This window comes from Rhinolophus sinicus, linkage group LG03, assembly GCF_036562045.2.
Source record: "Rhinolophus sinicus isolate RSC01 linkage group LG03, ASM3656204v1, whole genome shotgun sequence".
NCBI classification, from domain to species: Eukaryota; Metazoa; Chordata; class Mammalia; order Chiroptera; family Rhinolophidae; genus Rhinolophus; species Rhinolophus sinicus.
In genome coordinates, this window is record NC_133753.1 from 101,893,923 (window position 1) to 101,919,358 (window position 25,436).

Below are 25,436 nucleotides of genomic sequence, written 5' to 3' on the forward strand. Positions count from 1 at the left end.
TGCAGTCATCATGTGGCCGTGAGGGGAACTGGCCTGAGGACAAAGCCAATGATGAGGACAGTGGAGCAGAAGGTTCCTGAACCACTGGTTACGCAACCCCAGCTGCCTACCCTCCCTCTGCACTTCTTTCTGCATGAGATAATGTCATTCGTGAAGCCAATTCGAGGTGGGGTTTTGTTACTTGCAGCTAAATGGATTCTACCTGATCTTGTTCCCAGCCCCCACTTGCATCAGCACCTTCACCAGTCAGCAGAGCCCCCACCCTATGCCCAACCCTGGGCTTTGTTCTGAGGACTCCAAGATGAGCCAGGCTGTGTGCCTGCCCCGGAAAACTCGTACTTCTGAAGGGACAGACCAGCAAGCAGGTAATGAGATGGCTACACACTTGTGAACAGAGGCTGTAAGGGGCTGGAGCGGGACAGACTCTCCTGGGCAGTCTGAGAAGGGTTCTGGGAGATGGTATTTGCAGGACGCCTAGGAGTTTTACAGACAGTCAAAAAAGAACATGTTCTAGGCAGAGCTATCAGGGTCTATGAAGGTGTGTAGCTCGCTTAGAGAACATGTGGTGAAATTCAGTTAGGCCCAGTGGGGAGTGGGGAGCAGGAGCTGAGTGTCTCACCCAGGGGTCCGTGTCTGCTGGGGAGCCAATGGAGCTTTTATGCAACATGTACATTTTGGTTCAGAAGAGCCTAGGTGTTCAGGAGAGAAGTGACAAGGATCTCCCCTGGGTAGGGGCAGTGGGGAGGAGGGGGGATCTGGTGAAAGAAGCACCCAGATTGAGCAGAACCACCCAGCTAAGGCTGCTCCTAGATTTTTGACCCACAAAAACTGAGATAAAAAAAGTTTGTTATTTTAAGTTGCTAGATATGGGGTCACTTGTTATGCAGCAATAGATAACTAATACAAGGACCTACAGCACCTCGATCTTATTCTTTTTCTTGTCCTGCCTAGAGTGAGGGGAGATATTATTGTCATTTTGGCCCCAGGAGTAGCCTCTCCCCTTATGGATGAGACTCCACCCTCCGTGCCTACTGCAGGTGCCCCTGAACACAGGTAAGGACACCTGTGGAAAACAGCCTGAAGCAGATTTAGCAAATAAAAATACAGGATGCCCAGTGAAATGTGAATTTTAGATAAACAACAAATAATTTTTAGTGTACGTATATCCCGAATATTGCCTAGGACATAATTATAGTAAAAAATTATTCATTATTTATCTGAAATTCAGTTTAACTGGGCATCCTGTATTTTACCTGGCAACCCTAGTACTAGGCCTCTGAAGTTACCACTCTCTCTACCTCCATCTGGGAGCGGCCTTGGTCCTCAGAAATCTTCTCTGCAGTTAATAATGGACCCTTCTTGGGTTCTGACTCACTGCCAAACACCCTGCTAAAGCCTAAGGCCCTAAAGATTAGGGCATAATCCCTGCTCTCAGGGAGCTGCCAGGTAGGGGAGGGAGACATGCAACCAAATAAATTACAAGATTTGTAAAGTGCTGGGTATCAGGGAAGCACTCAGCTGCCAGCCACAGAAAACTCAAGCAATAGTTGGCTTACATAGAGGTTTTATTTCTCCCACAAAACAAGAAGTCCCAAGTATGTCTGCTTCTGGCTTTGGTTCAGCAGTTCAATGGTATCAGAGCCAACATTTCTGTAATTTCTTTGGCGTTTCCCTCATGGTCTCAAGGTGACTGCCACAGTTCAACCCATCATATCTGTGTTTGAGACCAAATAAAGAGTGGAAGGCAAAGATTTTCCAACCCTTCCTTCTGCAGTAGATTTATGTTCATGTCTTATTGGGCAGAACTGGATCACATGGCCACCTGTAACTGCAAGGGAGGTTGGGAAAGTAGACCATCGTATTATCACAATTGGATTATATCAATCCCAATGCATTGCTGGGGCTGGGAACATTGCTGCTCAGAAAAGAAAAAAAAAATGGAGTTCTTTCAGTGAGGAAGAAGAGGGGATGGGCATTGGGCAGGTCCAGTGTGTCTGCCATGTGATCCAACAGAGGTTCATACAAGTGCTATGGGAAAACCAAGAATGTAGTGAGATTCTTCACCGGAGGGGTGGAAGTCAGGGAAGGCTTCATGGAGGAGGTGGCTTTTGAGCTGAGGCTTGTGGGATCCTTAAGCATTTGCCAAGAGGAGAAGGGGCAAGAGAATTCCAGGCAGGGAGAACAGTGCCAACAACTGCATAGTGGCTAGGGAATGAGTGGAGATATCAGTGAGGCCAGATCCTGAAGGGCCTTGACGGCCATGCTAAGAAATGTGTGTTTTACCTAAAGAATATTTTTCTCTCCTTATCTTACTCTGCTTCTCAGCAGCATTTATGATACCTTTGACCACCCTTCCTCTCTTGCCTCCTGCAGCATACAACCCTTTGATGTTTCCTTCCTCTACTCCTGCTCCAGGTCCTTTGAAAACTCCTGCTCCTCTACCTGGCCAGCCACGGTCCTATGTTTTAAGCCCCACTTAACCGTGTTCCTTTCTCCCATGACACTTGCCACAGTTGGTAAATAGATACGTATTCATTTGTGTGGCTGTTTGATTACTATCTCTCTCCCTGCCAGCCTGTAAACTTATTCTGTGCATCGATCCCTGGCACGTAAGAATCTGTTGAATGGGGGCCGGCCCGGTGGCTCAGGCGGTTAGAGCTCCGTGCTCCTAACTCCGAAGGCTGCCGGTTCGATTCCCACATGGGCCAGTGGGCTCTCAACCACAAGGTTGCCAGTTCAATTCCTCGAGTCCCGCAAGGGATGGTGGGCTCTGCCCCTGCAACTAGCAACCAACTGGACCTGGAGCTGAGCTGCGCCTCCACAACTAAGACTGAAAGAACAACAACTTGAAGCTGAACAGAACCCCCCACAACTAAGATTGAAAGGACAACAATTTCACCATTGTTCCCCAATAAAGTCCTGTTCCCCTTCCCCAATAAATAAAAAATCTTAAAAAAAAAAAAAAAAAAAGAATCTGTTGAATGAACTGATGAATAAAGAGCAATGTGTGTGGGGGGGCATTGAAGGGGTGTGAGTTGGGAAGAGCTGTGGCTTGCATCCTTGTGTTCTAGCCATTCCATTGGCCACTAATAAGAGGCAGATAGGAATGGAGGGTGAGTCGCAGAGAGGTTGGACAGGGGAGACAAGCTAGGATGATGCTCGGGTCTTTGGTTGTGCCTCTGAGGACCCCCAACCAGAATAGGTGGGGCCCCATGAGGCAAAAAGAGATTTAATTGCAACTGGTGTGTCTCATCTCTGGGTACCTGGCTTCCTCCTTGCAAAGAGAGGACGCCCTCCCATCCTGGCCTGCTGGGGCAAAGGTGGCAGAGAGAGTGACAGCACTGCTTTTGAGTAGGCCCCCCTTCCTGTGTACAAGCCTCTCTCACTGCACCTGCCAGTCCAGGGTGGGGTCTACACTCCAGCCATTGGCCTCAGAGACCCAGCAATTCTCAGCAAAGCCCTGAACAAGAGATCATGGACCAGGGACAGAGAAGGGTGGCATCTAGCAGCTGGGCTCGCTCCAGAGCAGTGATCCAGACCCCTGGACAGGTGAAGTCTGCTGCCCCCGTCCCCTACCGCCCCTCCAGAGCCCTCAGAGAAGCACAGCCTGCAAAGGATGAAACCCTGGTGCGGGGCGGTGAAGGAGGAGAGGAGGCAGGCTGGCTCTGGAGTGGTTCAGACAGTAGGAAAGAGACAGAAGCCTAGTGTTTGGGAGAAATGCTGGTTCTGTGGACAAGGCCCAGGTAGACTGTGATCTGTCCAAATTCTGCCCGAATTCTCAGAAAGCTAATGGTCTTCTGGACCCTACAGCTCATCAGTTTCAGCCCTCCATGGTATCGCTCCTCTGCTAACCTCAGTGACAGGACTCCTCAACTCCCAAGGCAGCCAGTTCGTCCCCAGACAGGCCCCACGATGCTGCTGCCCCAGTCCACATCGTTTGAGCCAGAGAAGCCCTCTGGGACAGGCAGCATGAGCTCTATTTTGCAGCTGAGTGACCTGGGCTGGGAGGCCGAGGCCACACAGTGAGGCAGGCTCCTGACGCCCGTGCCTGAGCTCCCTCACTCTCCAATGCTCAGCCCTCCCTGATCAACCCCCTCCTCCCAGCAGGAGACACACACACACACACACACACACACACACACACACACACACACGCCCCCTTACCCCCTCACCCCCACACTGAGGTTTGTCTATGGAGAAACCGCAACCACCCAATGTCCTGGCTCATCTTTCCAGCTCTCCCCGTCCTGCACTGGAAGCTGTCCCTTGGCCTTTCACAGCCACCCAAGGGGCCTTGTGGACCTTTCCCCAGGACCTTTCCCTTTGTCTGTCTGTGTCCGTGTGGGCGCAGTCCCTGTCCGCTCTAGGGAAAAGCACTGTGGGCTCTCACTGCAGAGGAGGGGTGAGGCCAGAGGGGCCGCAGACCCTCCACGGGAGCTGGGCACTGGCCACACCAGGCCTGCCCGTGGGCCGGGTATTATATTCCCAGCTGATCATGACACTCCCTGAGCCCCCTCACTGTGGTAAAATGGGCCCCACTTGGCATTCTGCCACCTGGGTTCAATCCTCACTTACTTGTTTGACCTTTGATGGTTGACCTTTGCTTCGTTGTGTCTGTTTTGCTATATGAATGTGGGTGTGATAGGAATTCCTACTTAATAAGATTGTTGCAATGATTAAATGAGTCATTACATTTACCCAGCAAATATTTATTGAGTGCCTTCCATGCGCCAGGACAGGGAGAACCAGAACGGTTCTGGGCGCTGGGATTAAGGCTCTGACCTCATGGAACTCCCACTCGGTCAAGGTGTGCTGATGGCCTGCTGAGTGCCAGGTGCAGACATCCCAGCAACACTTGGCCATTCTCTACAGTCATTGCCCTGCCCTCCACCCCTCAGCCAACGGAGGGGAGCCGATGGAGGAAGATCCCTGCCCAAGGTCATACAGTGGGACAGGTGGGGCCAAGGTGAAGTCTGGGTCTTTCCTACAGGCCTCAGCTGACTCCCTCAGCACTCATCTGTTAGAGGAGGCAGCTGGCAGGCCGCTGGGGACAATTCAGTCAGGCCTCACCCCTCCACCTCTCTCACTCAGACCCAGGACGTCGCCTCTCAGGAGAGGTGAAGGAGCATAGGGCCAGGCTCCCTGAGGCTGGAACTGTTATCTAATGCCAGGCGTGGGAGCCTCCCAGGGCCAGCAGCAACCTGAGCTCTAGCCCCTTTCTCCCTTTGCCACCCCCTCCCCACCACTGCAACCTGACTCCCAGCCAGACCTTAGTTCTCAGGAAAGCTGAACCTCTCCCAGGTGCAGAAGCCACCAGGAAGGTCTGGCACCCTTGGAAAGGGCGGGGCCCAGGGCCTACAGGGAGGCCTGCTGCTTTCATCAGGACTGGCACTGCAGCATGAGGGCTTGTTGTGTGGGGCAGCCTGCAGGGTCTCTGCTCCCGCTCCCCACATAAGAACGCAGGATGTGGTGAGGCCAAAAAGGAACACCCAGGGAGCTATAGGTAGAGGAGTCATACCACTATAGTCTCACTGGAGGCTGGATTCACATGACATGCGACCTGCTGTCTGCTTTTCTGCCTGCCAACCGACCAACTCGCTAGCTGCAATCCGCCTCTCTGCAATCCGCAATCCATACTCCTCCACTTGCTGGCTCAGCCACCTTCCTCTTGCTAGCCCCCATTTTCTGCTAGCGTAGCCACAGCAGTTATATTAGTGGCCAATGGCTCACTGGTTACAGCTGATGGCCAACTAACCACAGCTGATGGCCATCAAATCACAGTTGATGGCCATTTACTACCCAAGCCAGCACCTTTCCACTTGAGGTTGAGAGCCTGGAAACTGCACTCCTGGCTCTGTCCCCACAGGGCTTGAGGCTAGATTCCACACAGACAGTTCCACTCCAAACATCTTAGAGGACTTGCTGGTGACCAAGAGGGATTGAGCCATATTGACTGGAGAGGCCTTGGGTGGGGGCCGACACAGGCCAGGGCAGGGCTGGAGCAGTCCTCACCCTGGGAGAAAGTCTCAGCAGGGAATGGAAGGCTGCTGGGTTTGCCTCCACTCCCTCTGCAGCCTCGGAAAAGGCTCTTTCCTCTCAGGACCAGAGGGAATCAAAGGGCCTTTCTAGCACAGCCATCGGTGCCCCAGGCCAAATAAGCCTGTGGAAGGGCTTCTTCCACTAGAGACATTTCTGATGGGCAGGTCCCTGCACTGTGTCGCCGGCTCCTTCAAACTTATCCACTTGCTCCCACATTGAACTCACATACATCCACCTGCAGCTGCCCCACATTGCCACTCTCATACGCACACTCAGTGCTTCTCTGTCCTTCCCGGGGGTCATCCAGGGAGGAAGACTGATGGAGGTGCTGTTATAAGACCTACTGCCCTCTTCCCCAGGCCCCAGGGAAGGTTCTGCATCCTCCTCACCTCCTTCCTTGCATCTCAGGTAAGGAGAAGGGAAACCAAATTAGTGGGATTCAGGCCAGCTGTTTTCTTAAAGGATGGGAGAGACATGGGCTCAGTGCTACGCTAGCTAGCACCACGGCCGAGATGTCAGAGAGCTTTTCTTTCCCTGGCAGAGCTCTCGGGAAGTCAGGACTGAGACCAGCCTTCTCTCTGTCTGCCCACTACCTCAGGCAGCAGAGAGGGGAAGAGTTTGGAGCAGGTGGGATCTGGGGAGCAGGACACCTGGGCTCCATCCTTCCGATAGGGTAGATGGAAAGGTAGAAATGAGCAGGAGAAGAAGGAAACCAGCCCCTGTTAGGAGCCCCCTTGCAGCTGCTCCTTCTTAGGTCACAGAAACCCTGCTCTGGGGGATGTTATAAACAAAGGCGGGCACAAAACAACTGACCCAGCAGGAGAGCGGGCTCACACATGCCCCTAAAGATAGAAGGAAAAATGCTGGAGAGGGATGGGAAAATATCCCGCTTATCAAAATGTACACCCTGCTTCTCAGGGCCATTGTAATGAGCTCAGACAACCTTGGGAGCAAGAAGGGAGGTGGAGGCATGCTAGCTGGGAGAGTGAGAGACACTGGAGAGGGAGAAGGGCAGACAAGTCTACCCATAGAAATAAAAACTTCAGGCACTGTTAGGAGAGGCTGCTTTTCCCTCTCTTGGGTCATCCCTCTCCAGTGGATCTGCTTTGCTAATAAACTTCATACTATGTTATGCTTGCACAAACAAACTCTGTCTCTTGATGGAATTCTTTCCCTTGAGGAGACAAGAACTGAGGTACAATCGTCACACCCGATTACACTTCCATGTGGGGAGGTGGGCTAAATAAACCCTGTTTCACCTCTAAAGGCAGGTAAACTTTCTGTGTACTTGGAGCCCTGAGAGTTAATAGAAGAGGGACCCCACCTGGTAGTGGAGAACAACAAAGAACAGGAGGCTTAAGGGTTTTATATTCCTTCTCCACTAACCACAGGAATGGCCCTGGCCAGCCAGCGGGCTGGAGACCAACAGAGGGCCAGCTCACTCTGCGACACAGATCTCAGGCACCTGGAAGGGACAGCTCTGACTGCTCCTAAATGCCCTCCGTCCTCGAGCCCCCTGAGCCCTGGGTGCATGGGGCAGCTCCGGGGAGAGCCTGGTTTTAGCCCCGGCTCTGTCATTGGGGGAATTTGTGTGGTTCCCTTCAGACCCCTGCACAAGCAGGAAAACCTAGTCTCTACCACCCACAAGACCAAGTCCAAGCTCTTTAGGCTGACCCTCAAGGCCTTTCCCACCCTGGTCCTGTAGTTTCTGCATGTCCATGTCTCCATGCTGGACCCTCCCACACCCCACTTTCTGGTCTAGCCAAGCTGAACGCATCTGTGCAGGCACATGCTGTTCTCTCCTCCTGGAACGCCCTTCTCCACACTCTGCTCTGGAGAGGCCTGCTCAGCCCTCCAGGCCAGGTTCAGGGATCAACTCCTCTGGGACACTGTCCCTGGGTCCTGCAGGGCTAGCTGCTCCCTCTTCTGTGCTCTCGGGGGAGGGGAGGTGGGCCGAGCAGATGTCTATCCCGGAGCTGGTGTTACTGTGGGTTCCATCTCCTTTACCAAACCTGCGCTGGGACCAGGCCTTGGTCGCCTTTGTGTCCCCAGGCCTTGAGATGAGGCCCAGGATGCCGCAGATGCTCAGTAACTATGTGACGAGAGTAAATGAATGAATGAGTGAAAGGGTGAGGGTGGGCATTGCCAGGGCACAGCCTCCCAGGATCTACGGCCCTTGACTGAGCTCCTGTGGGCCAGGCAGAGAGGTCATCTGGGCTCAGAGCACTAAGCCCTGACCATGTGGCCTCCCTAACTCAGGCTGCCCGTGTGCAGATTCCCAGGGCAATAAGCACTGATGGGCACCTACTGTGTGCATCACCCCATGCCATCCTCCCCTCAGCCACTCTGTTCTGTTCCTCGAACATGCCTGGTCTGTTCCCACCGGGTCCTCTGCTCTTGTTCCTCTGTCCTCTTGGAATGCTCTTTGTTCTGATCCTCTCAGGGCTGCTCTTGGGATTCTTTTATGTCTCAGTAGAAAAGCCACCTCCTCAGGGAGGCTTTCCCTGATCTCAAGTCACCACTCTATTCCCATCAGCCTGTTTGAATGCTCTGTACTGAGCTAGCTCCTATTTATTTATTTATCCGTTTGCTGTCTTTCCCTCCCCCACGCCTCCCCTGACATACACACAGAGATTGTTAAGCTCTTTGAAGGCAGCGTTTGGCCACCTCGCTCACTGCAGCACCCCAGCACTGGACTAGCACCCGGCACACCGTAGCTGCTCAGTAGATGTTCAGTGAGTGAGTATGAGTGAACTCCAGGCTTCAGGGACAAGGGTCCAAGCCAGGCAGTCCCTGTCCTCAAGGAGTTCGTGGTGCAGGAGACAGACAGCTACTTGGGGAAAGCCAAAGTGAATCGATACAATTTGCTGCAGTTGATAAAGCCTTTCGTCACCCACAGAAGCTGTTTATTACGTGCACCTTATGCTAGGTGCCTCTGTCCTTCATTGTCACTCATTCGAATGCTGGCAACCTCCCTAAAGGTAGGAATTATTCACTTGCAGGTGAGGCAATGGAAGCTCAGGGAGGCACGAGGCTGTGTGCCTGCCCCAGGTCAAACACGAGAAAGAAGCATGGTTTTACCCCGCTTGTCTTTTACATGTATAATTACCCTCTGTGGGGCAGGCAGGATTCTCTTTCTTTACAGATGAGGACCCGAGACTCAGAGAGGCCAGGGAGAGGCTGCTGCCGCCTCGGACGCCACCCTCTGCTTCGGATCAGAGCTCCTCCCTTGGAACTCAAAGTCACCAATTCTGGCCCATCAGGGAGGCCCTCCTGCAGGTGTCTTTCCATCAGGCTCAGGCCTGGGGGGTAGGGGTGAGGGCTGAAGGCCTCTGCTGCTGGTCTCCAGTCTGGGTTCTAGCACTACTCTTCGCAGTGCCTCAGGCTATTTCTGCCTGTGTGCCCCTCCCTCGCGCTGCCCTCAATGGCACGTCTACCCCTACTCTCCTGCCTGCAGACCACCTCCCTCTTCCAGCCTTTTTATTTCCAGCAGGGACGCCAGTCACCATTCAAAATCTCATTTTTCTCTGTCTTCCCTTCCTCTTTTCTCTCCCACTAAATGAGTACAAGGTGCTGTGGAGACAAGCAAGTTGCTAGTGGAGAAATGTCGAGGGGTGGGGCTGGGGAGCAGCAGGAAGGAGGTAGAGGTGGGGTGGGCTTGAGTGCCAGCTGCATCCAGCAGTGGGGGGCTCCCGGAGCCTCTGAGCAGGACGGCCATGTGCCGAATGTTGCCACTTGGGGAGATGGACTTGCCTGTATTAGTTTCCTAGGGCTGCTGTAACAAAGCACCACCAACCGGTGGCTTAAAACAACAGAAATTTATTCTCTCACAGTTCTGGAGGCGAGAAGTCCAAAATCAAGTGTCAACAAGGCCATGCTTCCTCTGAGGGCTCCTCCCAGGGAAAAGAATCCGTCCTTTCCCCTTCCCGGCTTCTGATGGCTTCCGGCAATCTTGAACATCTCTTGGCTTATAGACACGTTACTCCGATCTCTGCTTCTGTCTTCACAGGTTCCCCGCCTGAGCCAGTCCACTCCTCCGCCCAATGATCAGAGAGGCAGAACAAAGACAGGAGTCAGGAGACTTGGGTTCTGTGCTGGCTCTGTAACAGATTCACTGTGTGTTCTTAGCCAATAACCTCCTCTCTCGGCCTCACAATCCTGAGTGCAGCGTGAGAGTTGGACTCCAGATGTTTTCCATTGTTTCCTCAATGTTTGATGAGGCTAATTCATAGGAATGGCGCTCTGATGGTGCAAGTCCAGGCAGGGTGTGATGGGCAGGTAGAAGGGGGCGGGGTCAGGGACTTACCTGTTGTCTTGTTCATCACAGGCGGCGAGTGGTCACACCTGTTCCTGAAAATTTTGCTCATTTCCAGAGGCTTCCTGCCAGCTGTCTGGTTATCTCACACAGTGTCAACAGCAAGGTATGTTTGGGGAAAGGCAGGAGGCTGGTGAGGGATGAGATTGGGGGGGCTAGGCTGGGATCATGTTGGGCAAGGTGGAGGGAGAGGGAAGGGGTTAGGTGGTTGTCATGCGGGGCGGCCTGCGGGGTCTCTGGTCCTGCTCCCCACGTAAGAACGCAGGATATGGTGAGGCCAAAAAGGAACACCCATGGAGCCATAGGTAGGGGAGTCATTCCACTGTAGTCTCACTGGAGGCTGGATTCACATGACATGCGACCTGCTGTCCACTTTTCTGCTAACCGACCAATGACTCTCCTCAACTCCACTCCCCAGCGCAGCAGCGGCAGCTATATCAGGGGCCAACTGGCTAACAGGCTACAGTTGACGGCCAACTAGCCACAGCCGACAGCCATCTACTACACGAGCCAGCACCTTTCCATGTGAGGCCGGGAGCCTGGAAACTGTTCTCTGGGGCTCTGTCCCCACAGTGGTTCCCACCTGAGTGCTCACTTGGCTCTGTGGGGTGACATGTATACATGCGTGTATGTACAGCATGCACTCGTGCACAGATCAGCATATGCATGGTTTTGTGCACGGACAGGTATGAGTACACGTAGGTATGTGCCTTAACCACATACATGTACATTTTTGTGTGGGTATCTGCCTGTTTGAACTTAAATTAATATGTGGGTGAGGGTCCAGATTTGTGAGCTCAAAATGTTGTGTTTATACATTACATGCCTGTGTAGGTAGGGTGTGTGTGTACATGGGGGTGGTGTATGGTTCTAATTGCCCTGGGCATTGGGAAAGCCCCAGCTGTCCCAGAGCCACCTCAGTAGCCCGCCCATCTGGCCCTTGGTGCCTGGGGGGCTATAGCCAGGCCCCCGGGAGGAGGAGTTCTATTAAGAAGGCAGCCTTGGTCATGGCTCAAGGTCAAGGTTGGGCAGACAAGCCTTTGGAGACCTTCCTTGGGGAGGAGCCCTAGGCTCAAAACAGAACTGTCATCTAGAGATAGCGTGGAGGTCCCTTAGGACCCAACCTTCAGGTCCAGGTTGGGGTGCTACTCTTACAGTGGGCAGCTGTCTAGGCATGGACCAGCCTATCAGAGTTCAGGAAGCATCCTGGGATGGAGGCTGGGGAGGTGCCCCAATGGGTCAGTCTGATGGCCAGCTCCCACCCCCCACCATCCCATGCTTTGGGAACTTCATCCTATAGGACTGTATTGCCTCCAACCTTCACTGTGAGCAAGCAGACACATTCAGGCAGCACAGGGACGCCGGACTTAAAACGGAAAACTGTGCACACTCTCAGCTTGGCTTCATGCTCAGTGTGGCCCCAGAAAGGCACTTTGTGCTCTAGACTCTGATTCTGCCTGTCACCCCCACTGCCAGGGCCTCAGGACAGGCTCTCATCACTTCCAGCTTGGGCTACCGTAACCATCCAGTTCCTATCTGGCCTCTCAGCCTCCGTGCTCCAATTCTCCACCCCACTGATGTAGGGAATTTTTTCCTGTGAGTGAGGGAGTGCCGGGGTCGTGTCTCGTGAAACCGAAGAATGGAAGCACGGACCAAGGAGAGGCAAGGAGTTGTAAAAGAGGATAGTTTATTAAAAAGCAAAGAAATGCATCTCCTGAGAGGGAGGGGGTCCCAAATGGGGTGCCCAGTGACTGAGGCAAAAGCTCTTACTTTTGTACCTCCCATTGCCTGTTTGGGGAAGGGGAGTTGGTGCCTTTTAATAACATTCGTCTATCAGGTTTGTTCTGTTTGCCCGTCCTGAAGGGGTTAACAAACCCATTCCTATCCGTCAGATCTGCTCCATTTGTCCAAAAGGGATTTATGAGATCATTAACCTCAAGGTGCTGGTACATTTTGTCCAGGAGTGAATGAGTTACTTCAGAACCTGGAGTTTTAAGATATGGCTGCCTTTTGTTTATTTTACCGGGGACCTTCCTGTCTGCCTAACAACATGCCAACTAACCTGTCTCACCACCTCCTGGACCCCCACCTTCCTGTCTTGCTCACACTGTCATCCTCTGTCCTCCCAGTTCCTCCCCTGTCCCGTTAACTCTCCCTCTCTCAGAAGTCTCTCTGCTCTGACCTCCCAGGTGGGTTCCTCTCTCTGTCTCACTCCACATAGCATGTTTCCCTTAATGAACTATGAGTGCATCCGTAGTGCTTTTCCATTTTCATGTCCGCAGAGCCTAGCCCAGGCCTGGCACTCAGTAGTTGCTCTCAAAGTGTTAATGAAAGAATGAATAAGCATGTGTGTGAAGGAACAAAGCCCTGCAGGGTTGGGCAGGCATGCGTCTCACAGCCCTTAACTTGTGCTGTAGTTATCTGCAAATCTGATGCCCTGATGTGTGGGTGTCCTCCGAGGACAGGAGCCAGCCAGCCTTTTCCCTCCTGTACCTCCAGTGCTGGGGAGCACCGCCTGCCCCAGGGAAGGTTTGTGGAGGCTGCCACGGTGCGATTCTGCTTCTCTGCTGCCCCCTGCTGACAAAGTGGAAAAACTGGACAAAGTCTGGAAGCTTCTCTGGCTGCAGTAGGTCCTGCCTTGCCTGCGGATAGGAGAGGGATTTTGGGAGAGCAGGGAAGGAATAATGGCTTTCCCTTATGCTGAAAGGGTTGTATTCTTCATTCTCCTAACAACAGCCAGAGGACATAATTGGTTCCATCCTCCTTTCCTCCCTCCGAAGCCCCACTCACTCTCCATGGGAGGGTGTGTGCTCGGTACCTGACTGATCTGCTCTCCAGCTCTCCAGGCTGGTCTGGGGGTAGGGGAACTCCGAGCACCTGAAAGCATTGCTAAATTACAATTCTTTGTTGTCCCATCCCCACCCCAGACTGAGCTCCCCAAAGGCAGGGACCACCTGTTCATTCATTCATTTAACCAACATTGACTGAGTGCCAGCCCCATGGTAGGGGTTCTCGGCCCTTACCAGGCTGGAGGGACTTGTGCCTTCATCTCAGTCTCTGCCGCAGCCTGAGGCTTGGCACACACTCAGATTCCAGACATGGGACACATTAGTGGATGATTCAACAGGCAAATAGGGAAGGGGCTTGGGATCTCCCTCCAGGTCCTCTAAAATGTATATTGAGGGGAGAAATGGCCCCCTCTGACCTGGCTCCAGGCTGCCTGCTGTTAGCTGTGGCCAGACCAAGGAAAGAACAGGGGAACAGATTGAGAACCGTCTCAGAGTAGCAACTGTGGCAGGGGCCTGAGTCAGGGGCTGCTGCTGGCTGCTCTGCCAAGCTCCTTCCTGCCTCCCTGGAACCCCATTAGTAAAACCAGGGGTGGAGGAGACTGTTGGGCTGAACAGCCTCTGAGGATCCTCACAGCTCTATTTGGGGACATGTAAGAGGCCCTCCCAAGCCCGACCCAGGCCCATGGCCTCTGCGGCTCTGCTGCACAATCCATGCAGAAGGGCCAGATACATGGGATGTCACCCTGCCACACTGGGAACAGATGGCCCTCTCACCTGCTTCTGGGTACAGGCCTAAGACTGGCAGGAAAATGCCTCGGACACACAGCAGTCTGCACCCTCCGAGTGACACTGGGAAAGGTGCCAGGTATGGCTGGAGACAGAGGCCTCAGGCCAGCCTTCCAGACTTGCTCTGTGACTGCAGACAAGTCCCAGCTGTAGTCTGGGCACCCAACTCCTTGGCTGGTGACCCTACTTCATAACCCAGCTGGGGAGTCATCATCTCAGCGTCATCCCCCACCCCCTCACATAATGCAGGCCCCTCCAGTGACTGTCACTGCCTGCCCTCATCTGGGCTGGGTGGATTTGTAGGTGTTTTATCCACCTCTAATCCCCAAGACTTACCAAAGAACCAGCCCAGAGTAGGCCATCCAGGTCCTGGAATAAGTGGTCATGTGTTGTGTCCATAAAAACACCTACAACTTGGCCTGCTTTATCAATGTGAGCCCACTGTGAGGAACTCCAGCGGATGGCTTATTAGCTGGCCATGGGCCTGTTGGCTCACATCCTGTCCTGTCCTGCCTTAGAGGGGCCACCTGCCACCCCAAACCACATTTCCGGAGCTCACGTGCCAACAGGTTCCTGGTTAATTTGGCCCATGGGAGACCCTGACGTTAGATGCCAGGCAAAGAAGCTAGGTCTCTTCTCCCCCTCTTGCTTCAGATGTCATCACTGCCCATGTCACTCTTTGGTACAAGGTCTTGCCAGGCAGCCCTTCTGGTGGTGGTCCCACTTGGAGCTCTGGTAATACCCCTCCTCTCTAAGAGCCGCAGTGGCTACCTACTGTCACCAATCTCAGAGTTGCCAAACCCTCCTGCTTGCCCCTTCAGCTCGCCCAGCACCTTTGCCAACTTGTTCCCCACGTCAGATTCCCACTGGGTGGAGGCCATTTGCCTGACTTGACCCCTAATATATTTCTCCTCTAGGCATCACACCCCGCATCACTACTGCCCAAAGCCAGCTCTCCATGTCCCCCAGCCAGAATACAAAGAGACCACAGACGGACGGCAGGTTAGAGGTTGTTTCTTTATACAAAGGTAATCAACACTATGGATCCACCAGCAAGCTGCTGCGGTTCACACTGGCCCTTCTTACTGCTCCTGGGGCAGAAGTCTGGGAGGTGGGGAGGGTCGCTGCAGGGAGAAACACTACACAGGCCTGGGGACTGCCAAGCACACAGCTGGGAGCTCCCGAGGGGCAGACACACAGACACTATACAACCACAGCACCACACAGTGACAGGAAGGAAATGCAGGGCGGGAACTAGCCATTGGCAGTCACTGACAACGCCCTCTTCTCCCAGGTGCTTTTGGGAGGCAGGACAGCAGGTAGGAGGAGCCCTGGGCCTGGAGCCAAGCAGCCCAGCTGTGCCACTACAGAGCTGGGCGACTTCGTGTAATCTCAGTCTTGCTTCTGCAGCTACAAACTGGGGACAGTAAACTGTACTTCACAAAGTTGTCATGAGGATGAAATAGGGAGAGATATCAAAGTACTCAACACAGAGCCTGGCACATAGAGGTGTTCAATAAATAACTTTTGTCAAGAAAACCTTAGCTCAGAGAGGACCTTCTTCAGAAGGCTGAGATGTGAGATGACTTCCCCAGAAATTCCCCATCAGGGGATCAGGACCCTTGAGCCCTCCTTGGAGCCTGCAGTTGCCGGAGTGGCCAGGGCCCCGGAATACACAGTGCCAGGGCAGTTGAGGGGGGCAGGGGGCTGGACCCCCAGGGAGGCCCCTGCAGAAGCCGGGTAGACACTGGAATTAGGGGTTGTGCCAAAATGGTTTTGCACGTAACACAGGCCAGAGGCAGGCTTGTAGGGAGGCAGGCTGGGCATGTGCCCAGGGGCGCAGGCTGGCCAGGAGCCTAGTTTCTGGCCACTGGCGTGCTGCATCTGGGAGACAGGGTGGTTTGGGGGCACGTGAGGGTGGCCGCTCTGCACGGGGTAGGAGCCGGGCACAGGGTTCAGCCTAGAATGAAACGAGAGAAAATGGTCATTCAGCTGGAAATGCCAAGGCACACAGCACCCCCAGCTATCGTTCTACATGAGAAAAGCTTGTGGTCGCTGTCGTGCTTTATATTGCAACATGCTTTGGACAATTTGCTGTGACTGGCTCTAAGTACCAAGAAGGGAAAGGTTAGTCTCAACCTAACAAAGCCCAGATGCCCAGAGAGGGAAGGGCCTGCTCAGTGCAGCAGCGAGCCAGTGGGAGGAAGGGATAATGGGCCCACGGCCATCTGAGTGTAACCAACTCACAGCAGCTTGCAAAGCGGATGGAGAGATGGGGACCGGCTCAGAGCAATCAGTGTGTTTGGCCAGCTCTGCAATTCTCCTCAACGAGAATGAGCCAGCCCTGCGAGGGCGGGAGGGCCGGGGGCTCTAACAAGCTAATGCAGGACTTGGGCACAAGTCTTGTCTGCTTGTGACACTTTCTACCTATGACCCCAGGCAGGAATAGTTGCAGCTCCAAGTCCTGGTCGGCAGGAGCCAACGAGACAGATGTGGGGAGCTATCTGTGCTGCGGTTAAAGACCCTACCACAGACACATGTGGCGGGACCGCGAATGGAGACACATCTGAAGGGTTTTATCCTCTGAAGTTTGGTGCAAAATTCCAAATGTGGAGAACGAACACCAACACGACCGATGTCTGTTAGATGACGGGATGAACCCGTATAAATTTCCATTAAAACCTGACTTTACAAAGCAAATGTACAGATGAGCATAGACACAGGACACTTAACAGCACTTCTGGCATATTTGAAAAGGTGGAGGTTCAGGTCTACCAGGAGCTCGGCAAGAGCCTCTAGGGAGGCAGAGCTGTGCAGACGCCATGTCACCTGCCCACGCATGCTGCAGTTGTCCGTGTCTCACTGTCAGGCCGTCGAAACACCATGTACTGCTCTGGGTGCCTACTTTAGGCAGGTTAATGAGGGACCAAACACCATGCCGTGTGAGGAACACGGAAGGAACTGAAAGGGTCACCATGTCCCCTACTCGGATCTACATGTCAGGGTGAAGCAGGGTCACATCTGGCACCAATGAGTCACAGCCACAGAGGCCACTGCAATTCAGCCTGGAAGAGCTTTCTCATCAGGGGCTGCCTTGGACAGGGAGCTCCCAGCCACCGGGGGATGTGAGTTAAGGGTGGGTGACCATGACCATTACCAGCTGTTTTAGAGGGGACTCTTTCAGAGGGTGGCAGATTGCACCCGAGGACCTCTAAGTCCTCTCTAGATTCCGTGAGAACAATTAAAAGCCAAAAAGTCACAATTCACCTTCTATATTTAAACAGCCTCCCACACATTTAGACCCCAGGAATTACTTGCCTGAAGCAAAATGGGTGTGTGCATTTGTTTTTCATAGCTACTCCCTGCCCCAGCCCAACACATGCCTTTAAAAAATGGTCAAAGGGCCCTTAGCCAGTGAGGGCTGGGAGCGTCCACCTCCTGAAATAAGAGCAGCTTCCAATTAAACTCATTCCCTGCATCCAGACGAGCATGGAGGGCAAAATTTACTCCACAGCTTGAAGGCAGAAAAGGGCCACTGACATCTTGGCTTCACAGTAAGTCCTTCCTTTAGATGGACTGCTGAATGAAAGAAAACCTACATTGTGAAGTCTCGGCATGGACAGAAACCAGGGAAGGCACAGAAGCCGGTGGTGTGGAACAGAGGAAAAGGAGCGAGGATCTGGAAGCAGATCTAGAGACCCTAGCTCTAGACCCTTCCCACCTGTTACCTGGAGAAAGACTCTTGTCCTCTTTGGGCCTCTTCTCTAAAACAAATGAGGCTACCAGAGCTCTGACAGCTTGCCTCGCACTTTCCATTGAGAGTTAATGAGACTGGACTAGAAAGAGTAAACCTCCCCTTCTCTCTGGGTAGCCAAGGAAACCCTACCTCTCAGGTGTCGGGCCCTGCCATTTCCTAAGCCACAGAGGCAGAGTTTGGACTCTCTGTGCTTCTTACCAGTGCACCACGCCAGAGCCCAACCCGGCCTGCGGAGTGCTCGTCAGTGCTGAGGGCTGGTAGTAACTAGATAGGGCCACTCCGTCCCCCAGTCTGCCACAACTCGCTAAGGATAACGCACCAATGCTTCAAATGCCTTCCCTTTGCCATTCCTGCTCACTCCCCACTTCAGATACAGCTGGGCAGAATCTCGAGTGCTCAGAAGACATCTGTGCGTAGATTTTCTGGGCCCAGGACTGCCCACACCTTATTCCTTTGTCACCATGACACTGAACCGGTCACACCCTGGAATTGCTTTAATAAGATTTAAAGGGTCTATAACTCACTTCCGGCTGTGGGCGGCTCTTCTTTCGGCTGAAGAGCTGGAGATGTACTTGAACATTGAAATCTTCCTCATCAGGCTGAAGGGGAACTTCTGGTCGAGCTTCAATGCTACACGCTCTGAGATGTCGAGGGAGTAGCAGTATGTGATGCCATCTGAGGTCAGCATGTTAAGTAAAATTGGAGGCAGCTAAAGGGAAGAGTGAACACCCCCCACAGGAGAATGCAGGCTCCCACATTTATTCTACAGAGGCATTAGTGCTTTTTCTACCACAAACTGACTGGAGTTTCAAGGTCAGAGAAAAGCAAGAGTTTCCATCCCCTGTACCTCAGAGGGAACATGGCCCAGCAATAGGGGACGGCAGATAGGTGCTAACACTTCCCCTTCCCCTACGTCAACCCATCTTATCTCATGAGCCTCTCTAAGCCCTGTAATCAAGTCATAAGCCAGCACACACCTCCATCCTTGCAGTGGGATGCAGCAGGATACTGTCCTAATACCCTACAGAGGGGACTGACATCTTGTACTTTTGTCCCAGACAGAAGGCACTTTGCCTCTAGATGACCAAGTGAGCTTCATATGGGACTCTCTGGCAGCATTCCCCTAATACTGTCACCATCCCCAGTGACGTGATGGCACTCTGGTCTTCTGACCTGTGTCAGCCCACCACTGCCTAGGCAGCCACAAAGATTCAGCCTTTACCCACCCATCCATCCACCCACCCATCTACCCACCCATCCATCCTTTCAACAAATACTTACTGAACATCTAACATACACTGGGAACTAAGGAGTAAGTCACAAGTGCCAGACAAAGAGTAAGTAATTGGGGTAGAATAAGTGGTGATAAGCAAAAGCTGATCTATGGAAGACCCTGCTGGGGACCCTGAGGAAGTGATGGGTATGCTGAACCCTAAATTGTGAGTAGCAATAGCTAGAAGAGGGGTGGTACAGAGAAGGCTTCCCTGTGGAAGCACCAAGAGAAAGTTGTTCCTTGAGGCAGTATTCTGAACTCGAATGCTACTGGCATTTTCAACAAGTCAATTTTTTTGCTGGGCTGGACCATTTCACACATTACAGGGCTTTTAGCATCCTTGGCCACCAGCCACTAAATGGCAGTAGCACCTAGTCATTGTGATCACCAAAAATGTCCCTGCATATTTCTAAATTCTTTCAGGGAGGATGGTGTATTTCCAAATACTGATTCCAGTTGATAATCAGTGCTGTAAGGAAGTCAGAAGTAGTCAAGTAGTGATAGCTTGAGATCATAGAATGATCTCAAGAATGTATCTGCTTCTGACTCTGATGAGGTAATAATACTAGACTAGTCCTCCCACCATAAATAACTATAAAGAAGTATAAATATTTTACACAATTGTTTTCAGATTTTGGACAATAATTACTGCCAGACTGACATACCTAAGAAAAGGGAAACAAATGAAGTGAACTTCAAGATCAAGCTGGCTTTCTGCCTGGAGGCACTTTCCAAACTATAGCACAGAAAGAAGAATCCACGCATCATATCACAGTTTTTTGCTGAGCTGGAGAGACAGAGTTCAGAGAGGAAAAAGTACCTGGGATTTACAGGTCCGAGTAATGGAGAAGAGAGAGCTGCTCATAGAAGACCTATGGGTTCCCTGAGTCTTTAGCTGAATGCTAACATGCACATACTTAGGCTGAGAATCTTCAAGCCAGGCAAAGAACAGCTACTGAGGATACAACAACTATAAGCTCAACAACTCCTAGAGGTCATACAGGCCAAGGACATGATCGAATTCCAACCACAGAATAAAAGGAACTCACTGAACACCCAGGGCATTCAGAATAAATCTCCGAAAAGGTAACGCCTTAACAAGTAAATTAACTGCTTATCAGAAAAAAAATCAATACTCTTAAAAGGAAGAACAAAATTCAACCCTCAATAACATAGCATTCACAATGTATAGCATAAAATAAAAAATTACAAGACAAGAAGCAAGAAAATGTGGTCTATAACCAGGAGGAAAATCAGTCAAAAGAAACTGATCCAGAAATGAGATGATAGTATTAACAGACAATTATTTTTATAGCAGCTTTTATAATTGTGTAAGTATATGTGTTTAAATGAAAACGTAAATATAATGAAGGAACAGATAAATAATCTCAACAAAGAAATAAAAACGATTAAAAAGAATCAAATGGAACCTCTTGAGCTAAAATATGCAACATGACAAGTAAAAAACTAACTGGATCAGTTTAACAGCACAGTAGATTCTGCAGAAGAAAAGATCATTGCACTTGAAGTCAGTGTGCGAGAAACTCTAAAAACTAAAACAAAAAAGTGTAGTTAATAGAGAGAAATAGAGAAAATACTAAAAAAAAAAAAAAATGCAACTGAAGGTAGGAGAAAAGAAAAAACCAAAGAACATTTGGGACAAAGAGAAAACAAACATCAAGCTGGTAGATTCAACTCCAGCCAGATCAATAATTACACTAAATGTAAATGAGATAAACATGCCATTTAAAAGGCAGAGATTGTCTTTGGAGAACCAAGTATGTGCTATCTACAAGAAACATACTTTAAATATAAAGACACAAACATGTTAAAAATGTAAGGATGGAAAAATATATACTGTGTAAATCCTAATTTTAAGAAAGTAGAAAGCTGGAATAACTATGTTAATATCAGATAACAAAGACTTTAGGGCAGAGATTAAAAGGGTCAATTTCTTAATGATAAAGAGTGAATTCATTAAGATGACATAACAATCTTAAATGTGTATGCATCCAATTATAGTTTCAAAATACTTGAAGCAAAAACTGACAAGAATTGAAAGGAAAAAATAGACAAATCCACAATTTTAGTTGGAGATTTCAACAGTCCTCTCAGTAATTGGTAGAACAAGTATAGGGATGTAAAAGACTTGAACAACATCAGCAGCTTGACCTAAATGACATATATTGAACACTATACTCACTAACTGCAGAATGCACATTCTTTTCATGTACACATAGAACATTCACCAAGATGTACCAAATACTGGGCTAGAAATAATTCAAAAGGACTGTAATCTTCAAAAGAAATGTTCTCTGACCCCATGAAATGAAATTGGAAATCAATAACAAAAAGAAATATGGAAAATCACCAAATATTTAGAAATTAAGCAACTCACTTACATAAAATAAGCCTTGGATCAAAGAAGAAATCCCAAGAAAATTAGACAATACTTTTAACAGAGTGACGAAAACACAACCTATCAAAATTTGTGGGATGCAGCTAAAGTAGTGCTTACAGGGGAGTCTATAGCTTTAAATTTTCATATTAAAAAAAGGTTTAAAATCAATGAAACTAAATTTAAATTTAAAAATAAGATAAATAAGAACTACGTTATCAATGTGTATTTATACACAACCTACCCTAATAGCTTATAGAATCATAAATTGAAAGAGATTTTAGGATTGTGCCTATCTAACCCCCAATAATACCAATTCCGATGTTTAAAAAAGTAACCCCTCTGTATTTTAGAATTTTCTTCCCTAATTGCCGGGATATTTACACAAGGGATGTAAAACTTATCCTAAGTTTTAAACCATTCATACGATAAAAGCCTATCATAATTTTTCTTTTTTCTGAGAAAAAGACTAAACCAACGAAAACAGAAAAACCTTGTTATCTATTCCTTTCATGGAACATCTCCAGCTCATGGGTATTTCTGGTTTTTCCAATGTAAAGTCTTATCATAATTAGTCAAATATACATTTACACCTTAGTTTATAAGGAAAAAAAATCAAATCGGAATATTTTACTAACTGGCAGTGCTAAGCTGGCCCAAGGAGATAGCTTTGTGAGGAAATTCTGGCCTAGAGAAGGTAAGTGACCACGCTCCCACCCCCGGCCCCCCACCACCCTGCAAGGCTACACAATTTTCAAAGCTGAAGCTAGAACCCGGGTTACCTATATCTGAGCTCACAGCTCTACCTACATGACTCCCCAAACCCTCCAACTTGGTTCACCTTTTGGGATGTCATCGTTCTACAGTTCCCTTCTAGGAAGGATACATGCTAGCCCAATTCCAAGTCCACAGACATTACTGAGAAAAGAGGTCTGGGGAATGAGCCAGGAGGCGCACAGCAGGAGCCATGGCACCAGCATGGAGGGCACGACCACACCAAACACCAGGGCCCTCCTCATGCGAGAGCGGACAACATTGACCCCCAGCATGGCAAAAGCCACTGGGGTGAAACCTCTGGCATCCTCCACCTCCCCCAGCTTCGACAGCGTTGTCACAGCCTCAAACGACAGGAAGATGATAGCAGAGAAGAGGGCGAAGATCACAGTGAAGAAGCAGTGGCGGACGGTGCCCACGGTTCTCTCAAAGTTGCCGGCAAAGCGCCAGATGATGACAGCACCGCAGAGCAGAGAGACTGGATTTTCATAGACAAAGATGTAGGTCACCAGCCTGTAAACTGTAGAGGGAGGTGGGTTAGAGGCCTGACGGTGGATTGCTCCAAGGAGGGAAAAACAGGTTTCCAACCACCTCGAAAAGGGGGAGTAGCCCCCATGATAGAGCACTGAGAGCCAGTGAAATCAGTCTGTAGCCAAGATAAGCAGTGGGAGGCAACCATGAAGGGCCCAAGACTCAAAGTAGAGTAATGTCTAAATCTCTGCTCTTTCCCCGACCTGGAGTGAGTCTTATTAGTGATTGACTTCCATGTGGGAAAAAAAAAATAACACTTTGTAGCATGGGATGGTCTTTGAATTTGTAACGTGTTTTATGCCCGTTTTTTAGATTTTAATACTGACCTATCTCACCAGGCAGTTTGAGGGTTAATTAATTGTAACAGCTTCAGGGTGGACTGAGTGGGTTCCCTTAACACTCTGTGTGTCAGTCTCCTCGGCTGTAATCCTGACCTCTCCTTCCATAGTGGCTGTTCAGAGGAAGAAAAAAGGGACCATGAATTATTTTGCACCTATAAAGATTATCACTATAATCCAGATATAATGAGTATCACTAATAATATAGAAATAAAACTCAGAAGTCTTCCTTGAAAGTGCTTATCCAATCCTACAGGTGGATTGATGCTTTATGTGCAATAAACAGCAAAGAATCTTACTTTCATTCTTTTAAAAGCAGTCATCTCTTATGCACTTTTATGTCCTTGCAGGCCAAAACATGAAACTGAAGGAGGGGGACCAGTCATGTGGCAGTAATATTGGACTTGGGAGCCCAAAGGCTTGGAGTGGAATCTTGGCTCTATCACGTACTGGTTGGCTGAGGTCAAGTCACAGGCCCTCTTGCCTTCAGTTTCCTCATTGTAAAGTAACAGGATGACACTTGGGGCCGTCAAAGGTCTCTTACGTGCGTATCTAATACTCACATGCCCATGAGCCCCACGCTCAGAGAAACTGTGAACTAAAGAAAAAAAGGGAGTTTAGTTTGGGCTGACATTTTGCATCTGCCTATGACATGCTCTGTGTCAGGTTGGGGGTGTAAGTTTTAGATTTGAGGAAGGGGACAGGCTATGAACCCCAGTCAGGCAAGGCCATGTCTGTTGGGCTACATTATCTGACGAGCACCTCATTACTTGTTGAATACTTCCCAAACGGAAATTCCAAGCATCAATGTGAAGATTCTAGAAGAAACTCTATATGATTTGGGGATAATGTACCCCAAGCCTCTGGTTCCAAAACATCATACAACAAGAGGAAAAATCTGGGTTCTGTCTCAATTGTGTAACTGAATAGCTCTGTGATTCTCTGCAGTAAGCCTCAGTCTCATTACTACGTCATGGGATCATGGAGGATTAAATGAGCTTACTGCATCCGCCACCTTTGTGGCTTTGCAAAACAGCAAGTTATACAAATTTCCCATTTTCCTCCCCAGGAAAGAAAGGATTTTATGAGCAGATGCTTATACTTAATTGGTTTGCAAAATTTCTCTCCCCCAGAGAAAACAAACACCTCCCCCAAAGGCACATGATGCTCCTAACCCCATAAACTGGCAATCTGAGTGAGAATTAAGATACAAACGAAGAAGCAAAAGAAATCCTAAACTTCCAGAGGCCAGGACGCGCATAGGCGTAGCCACAGATAAAGCTCAAATGTCTTGATGAAGGCGAGAGAAAATATTTTTTCAGTGAGGGTTAGGCCCTAAAGCAGACGGAAGTGTGTATACGACGAAGGAGGGGGAGAGAAATAGCCTTCTCCTTAGAGAGCGAGCATGGATGAATGAAATTGGTTTGCTTGCGAACGTTGTCCGGTGGCGACAGGGAAGGGAACAAATTCAGGTAGGATTACAGTAATGACGAAGATGGGCTCTGGAGAGACAAAGACGTGGAATATGGGTCCAAGGATAGGGGGCATGATGATGTGGACGGGGAAGCTGGAGGTACGGGCTGATGGCACGGGTGCTGGGAGGCCGAAGCCCAGGGCCTGGAGAGGTGGGAGGAAAAGGGCTGGTACCGGACTCCCGGCCCCGCCTGCTCACCTTGCCAGTTGCGCAGGCAATCGGACCGCAGCGAGAGGCCGGAAGGCGGCAGGGGAGGCTGCAGCAGGAACACACGGGGCCCAGACACCAGTAGCGAGAGCAGCGCGGTGAAGAAAGTGGCGGATGGCACCTCAGGCCAAAAGGACCAGCTCCGATACCCGGGCTCCGAGACCGCCATGGCCGCCACCGCTCCCGTGCCTGCTGGGCACCGACTCAGAGCAGGCTCCTTCCGCCTCCCTGCGGCTGTCTCCCCTGGCAACGGATGGGGTAGCTGCCGGAAGCCCCGCCTCCCGGGCCCCGCCCACGCCGAGCGGCCCCATTGGATCGCGCTGACCAGCCTCTCCCGCCGGCGGGCAGTGGGGAGTCTTTTCAGCGCGCCCTGCCTGGTTGCACAGTCCTGGCGCCCCGCAGGGCTCCGGTGTGGGGCAGCTTCAAGGGTTCGGGTTTGGGTTTTCTCACTTCTGCTCTAATACCTAATGATTATTGTCCCCTGTGGTTTACAGAGACCCCCCCCTCCATTACCTGTGCTTATCTCCGTTACACGTATTCGAGAAAACTGAGGTCGGGGGAGGCCCCTGGGTAATTCAGTTAAATGGCAAAGGCGGAATTAGAACTCAGGTCCTCCCACTGCTATGGCCTGGATTTGGCCAAGAGTACAGCTGGGGCAGCTTTTGGTGGCTGGGTCGGAGAGGCAAGAGCGGGAGACTAGAGAGGGTTTCTATGAAGGCACTGAAATGTTAGGAATGTAATAGAACACCTTAATA

At 50.6% G+C, this 25,436-nt stretch overlaps 2 protein-coding genes and 1 long non-coding RNA gene across 4 annotated transcripts in view; 2 read left to right on the forward strand and 1 right to left on the reverse strand.

Annotated features, from left to right (window-relative positions):
* LOC141570652 (uncharacterized) lies at window positions 1-20,064 on the forward strand. 2 transcript variants are annotated; one of them, XR_012494913.1, is made up of 5 exons: window positions 1-365; window positions 952-1,053; window positions 10,367-10,460; window positions 14,847-14,957; window positions 19,591-20,064. It is a non-coding gene; the product is annotated as an uncharacterized LOC141570652 (long non-coding RNA). The 2 variants fall into 2 exon arrangements; XR_012494912.1 differs by lacking the exon at window positions 19,591-20,064 and adding an exon at window positions 16,369-16,515.
* RHBDD2 (rhomboid domain containing 2) lies at window positions 14,928-24,932 on the reverse strand. The gene is made up of 4 exons (XM_019717677.2): window positions 24,673-24,932; window positions 22,244-22,651; window positions 18,211-18,361; window positions 14,928-15,889 (listed from the first exon to the last, which is right to left on the reverse strand). The coding sequence occupies exons 1-4, from the start codon at window positions 24,848-24,850 to the stop codon at window positions 15,535-15,537; spliced, it is 1,092 nt and encodes a 363-aa protein (XP_019573236.2). The 5' UTR covers window positions 24,851-24,932; the 3' UTR covers window positions 14,928-15,534.
* LOC109438072 (prolyl-tRNA synthetase associated domain-containing protein 1) overlaps window positions 24,849-25,436 on the forward strand; it is a 28,778-nt gene continuing 28,190 nt past the window's right edge. The window contains exon 1 of the mRNA XM_019717665.2: window positions 24,849-25,028. Within this exon, the coding sequence (XP_019573224.2) occupies window positions 24,849-25,028 (180 nt within the window). The remainder of the gene's footprint in view (window positions 25,029-25,436) is intronic.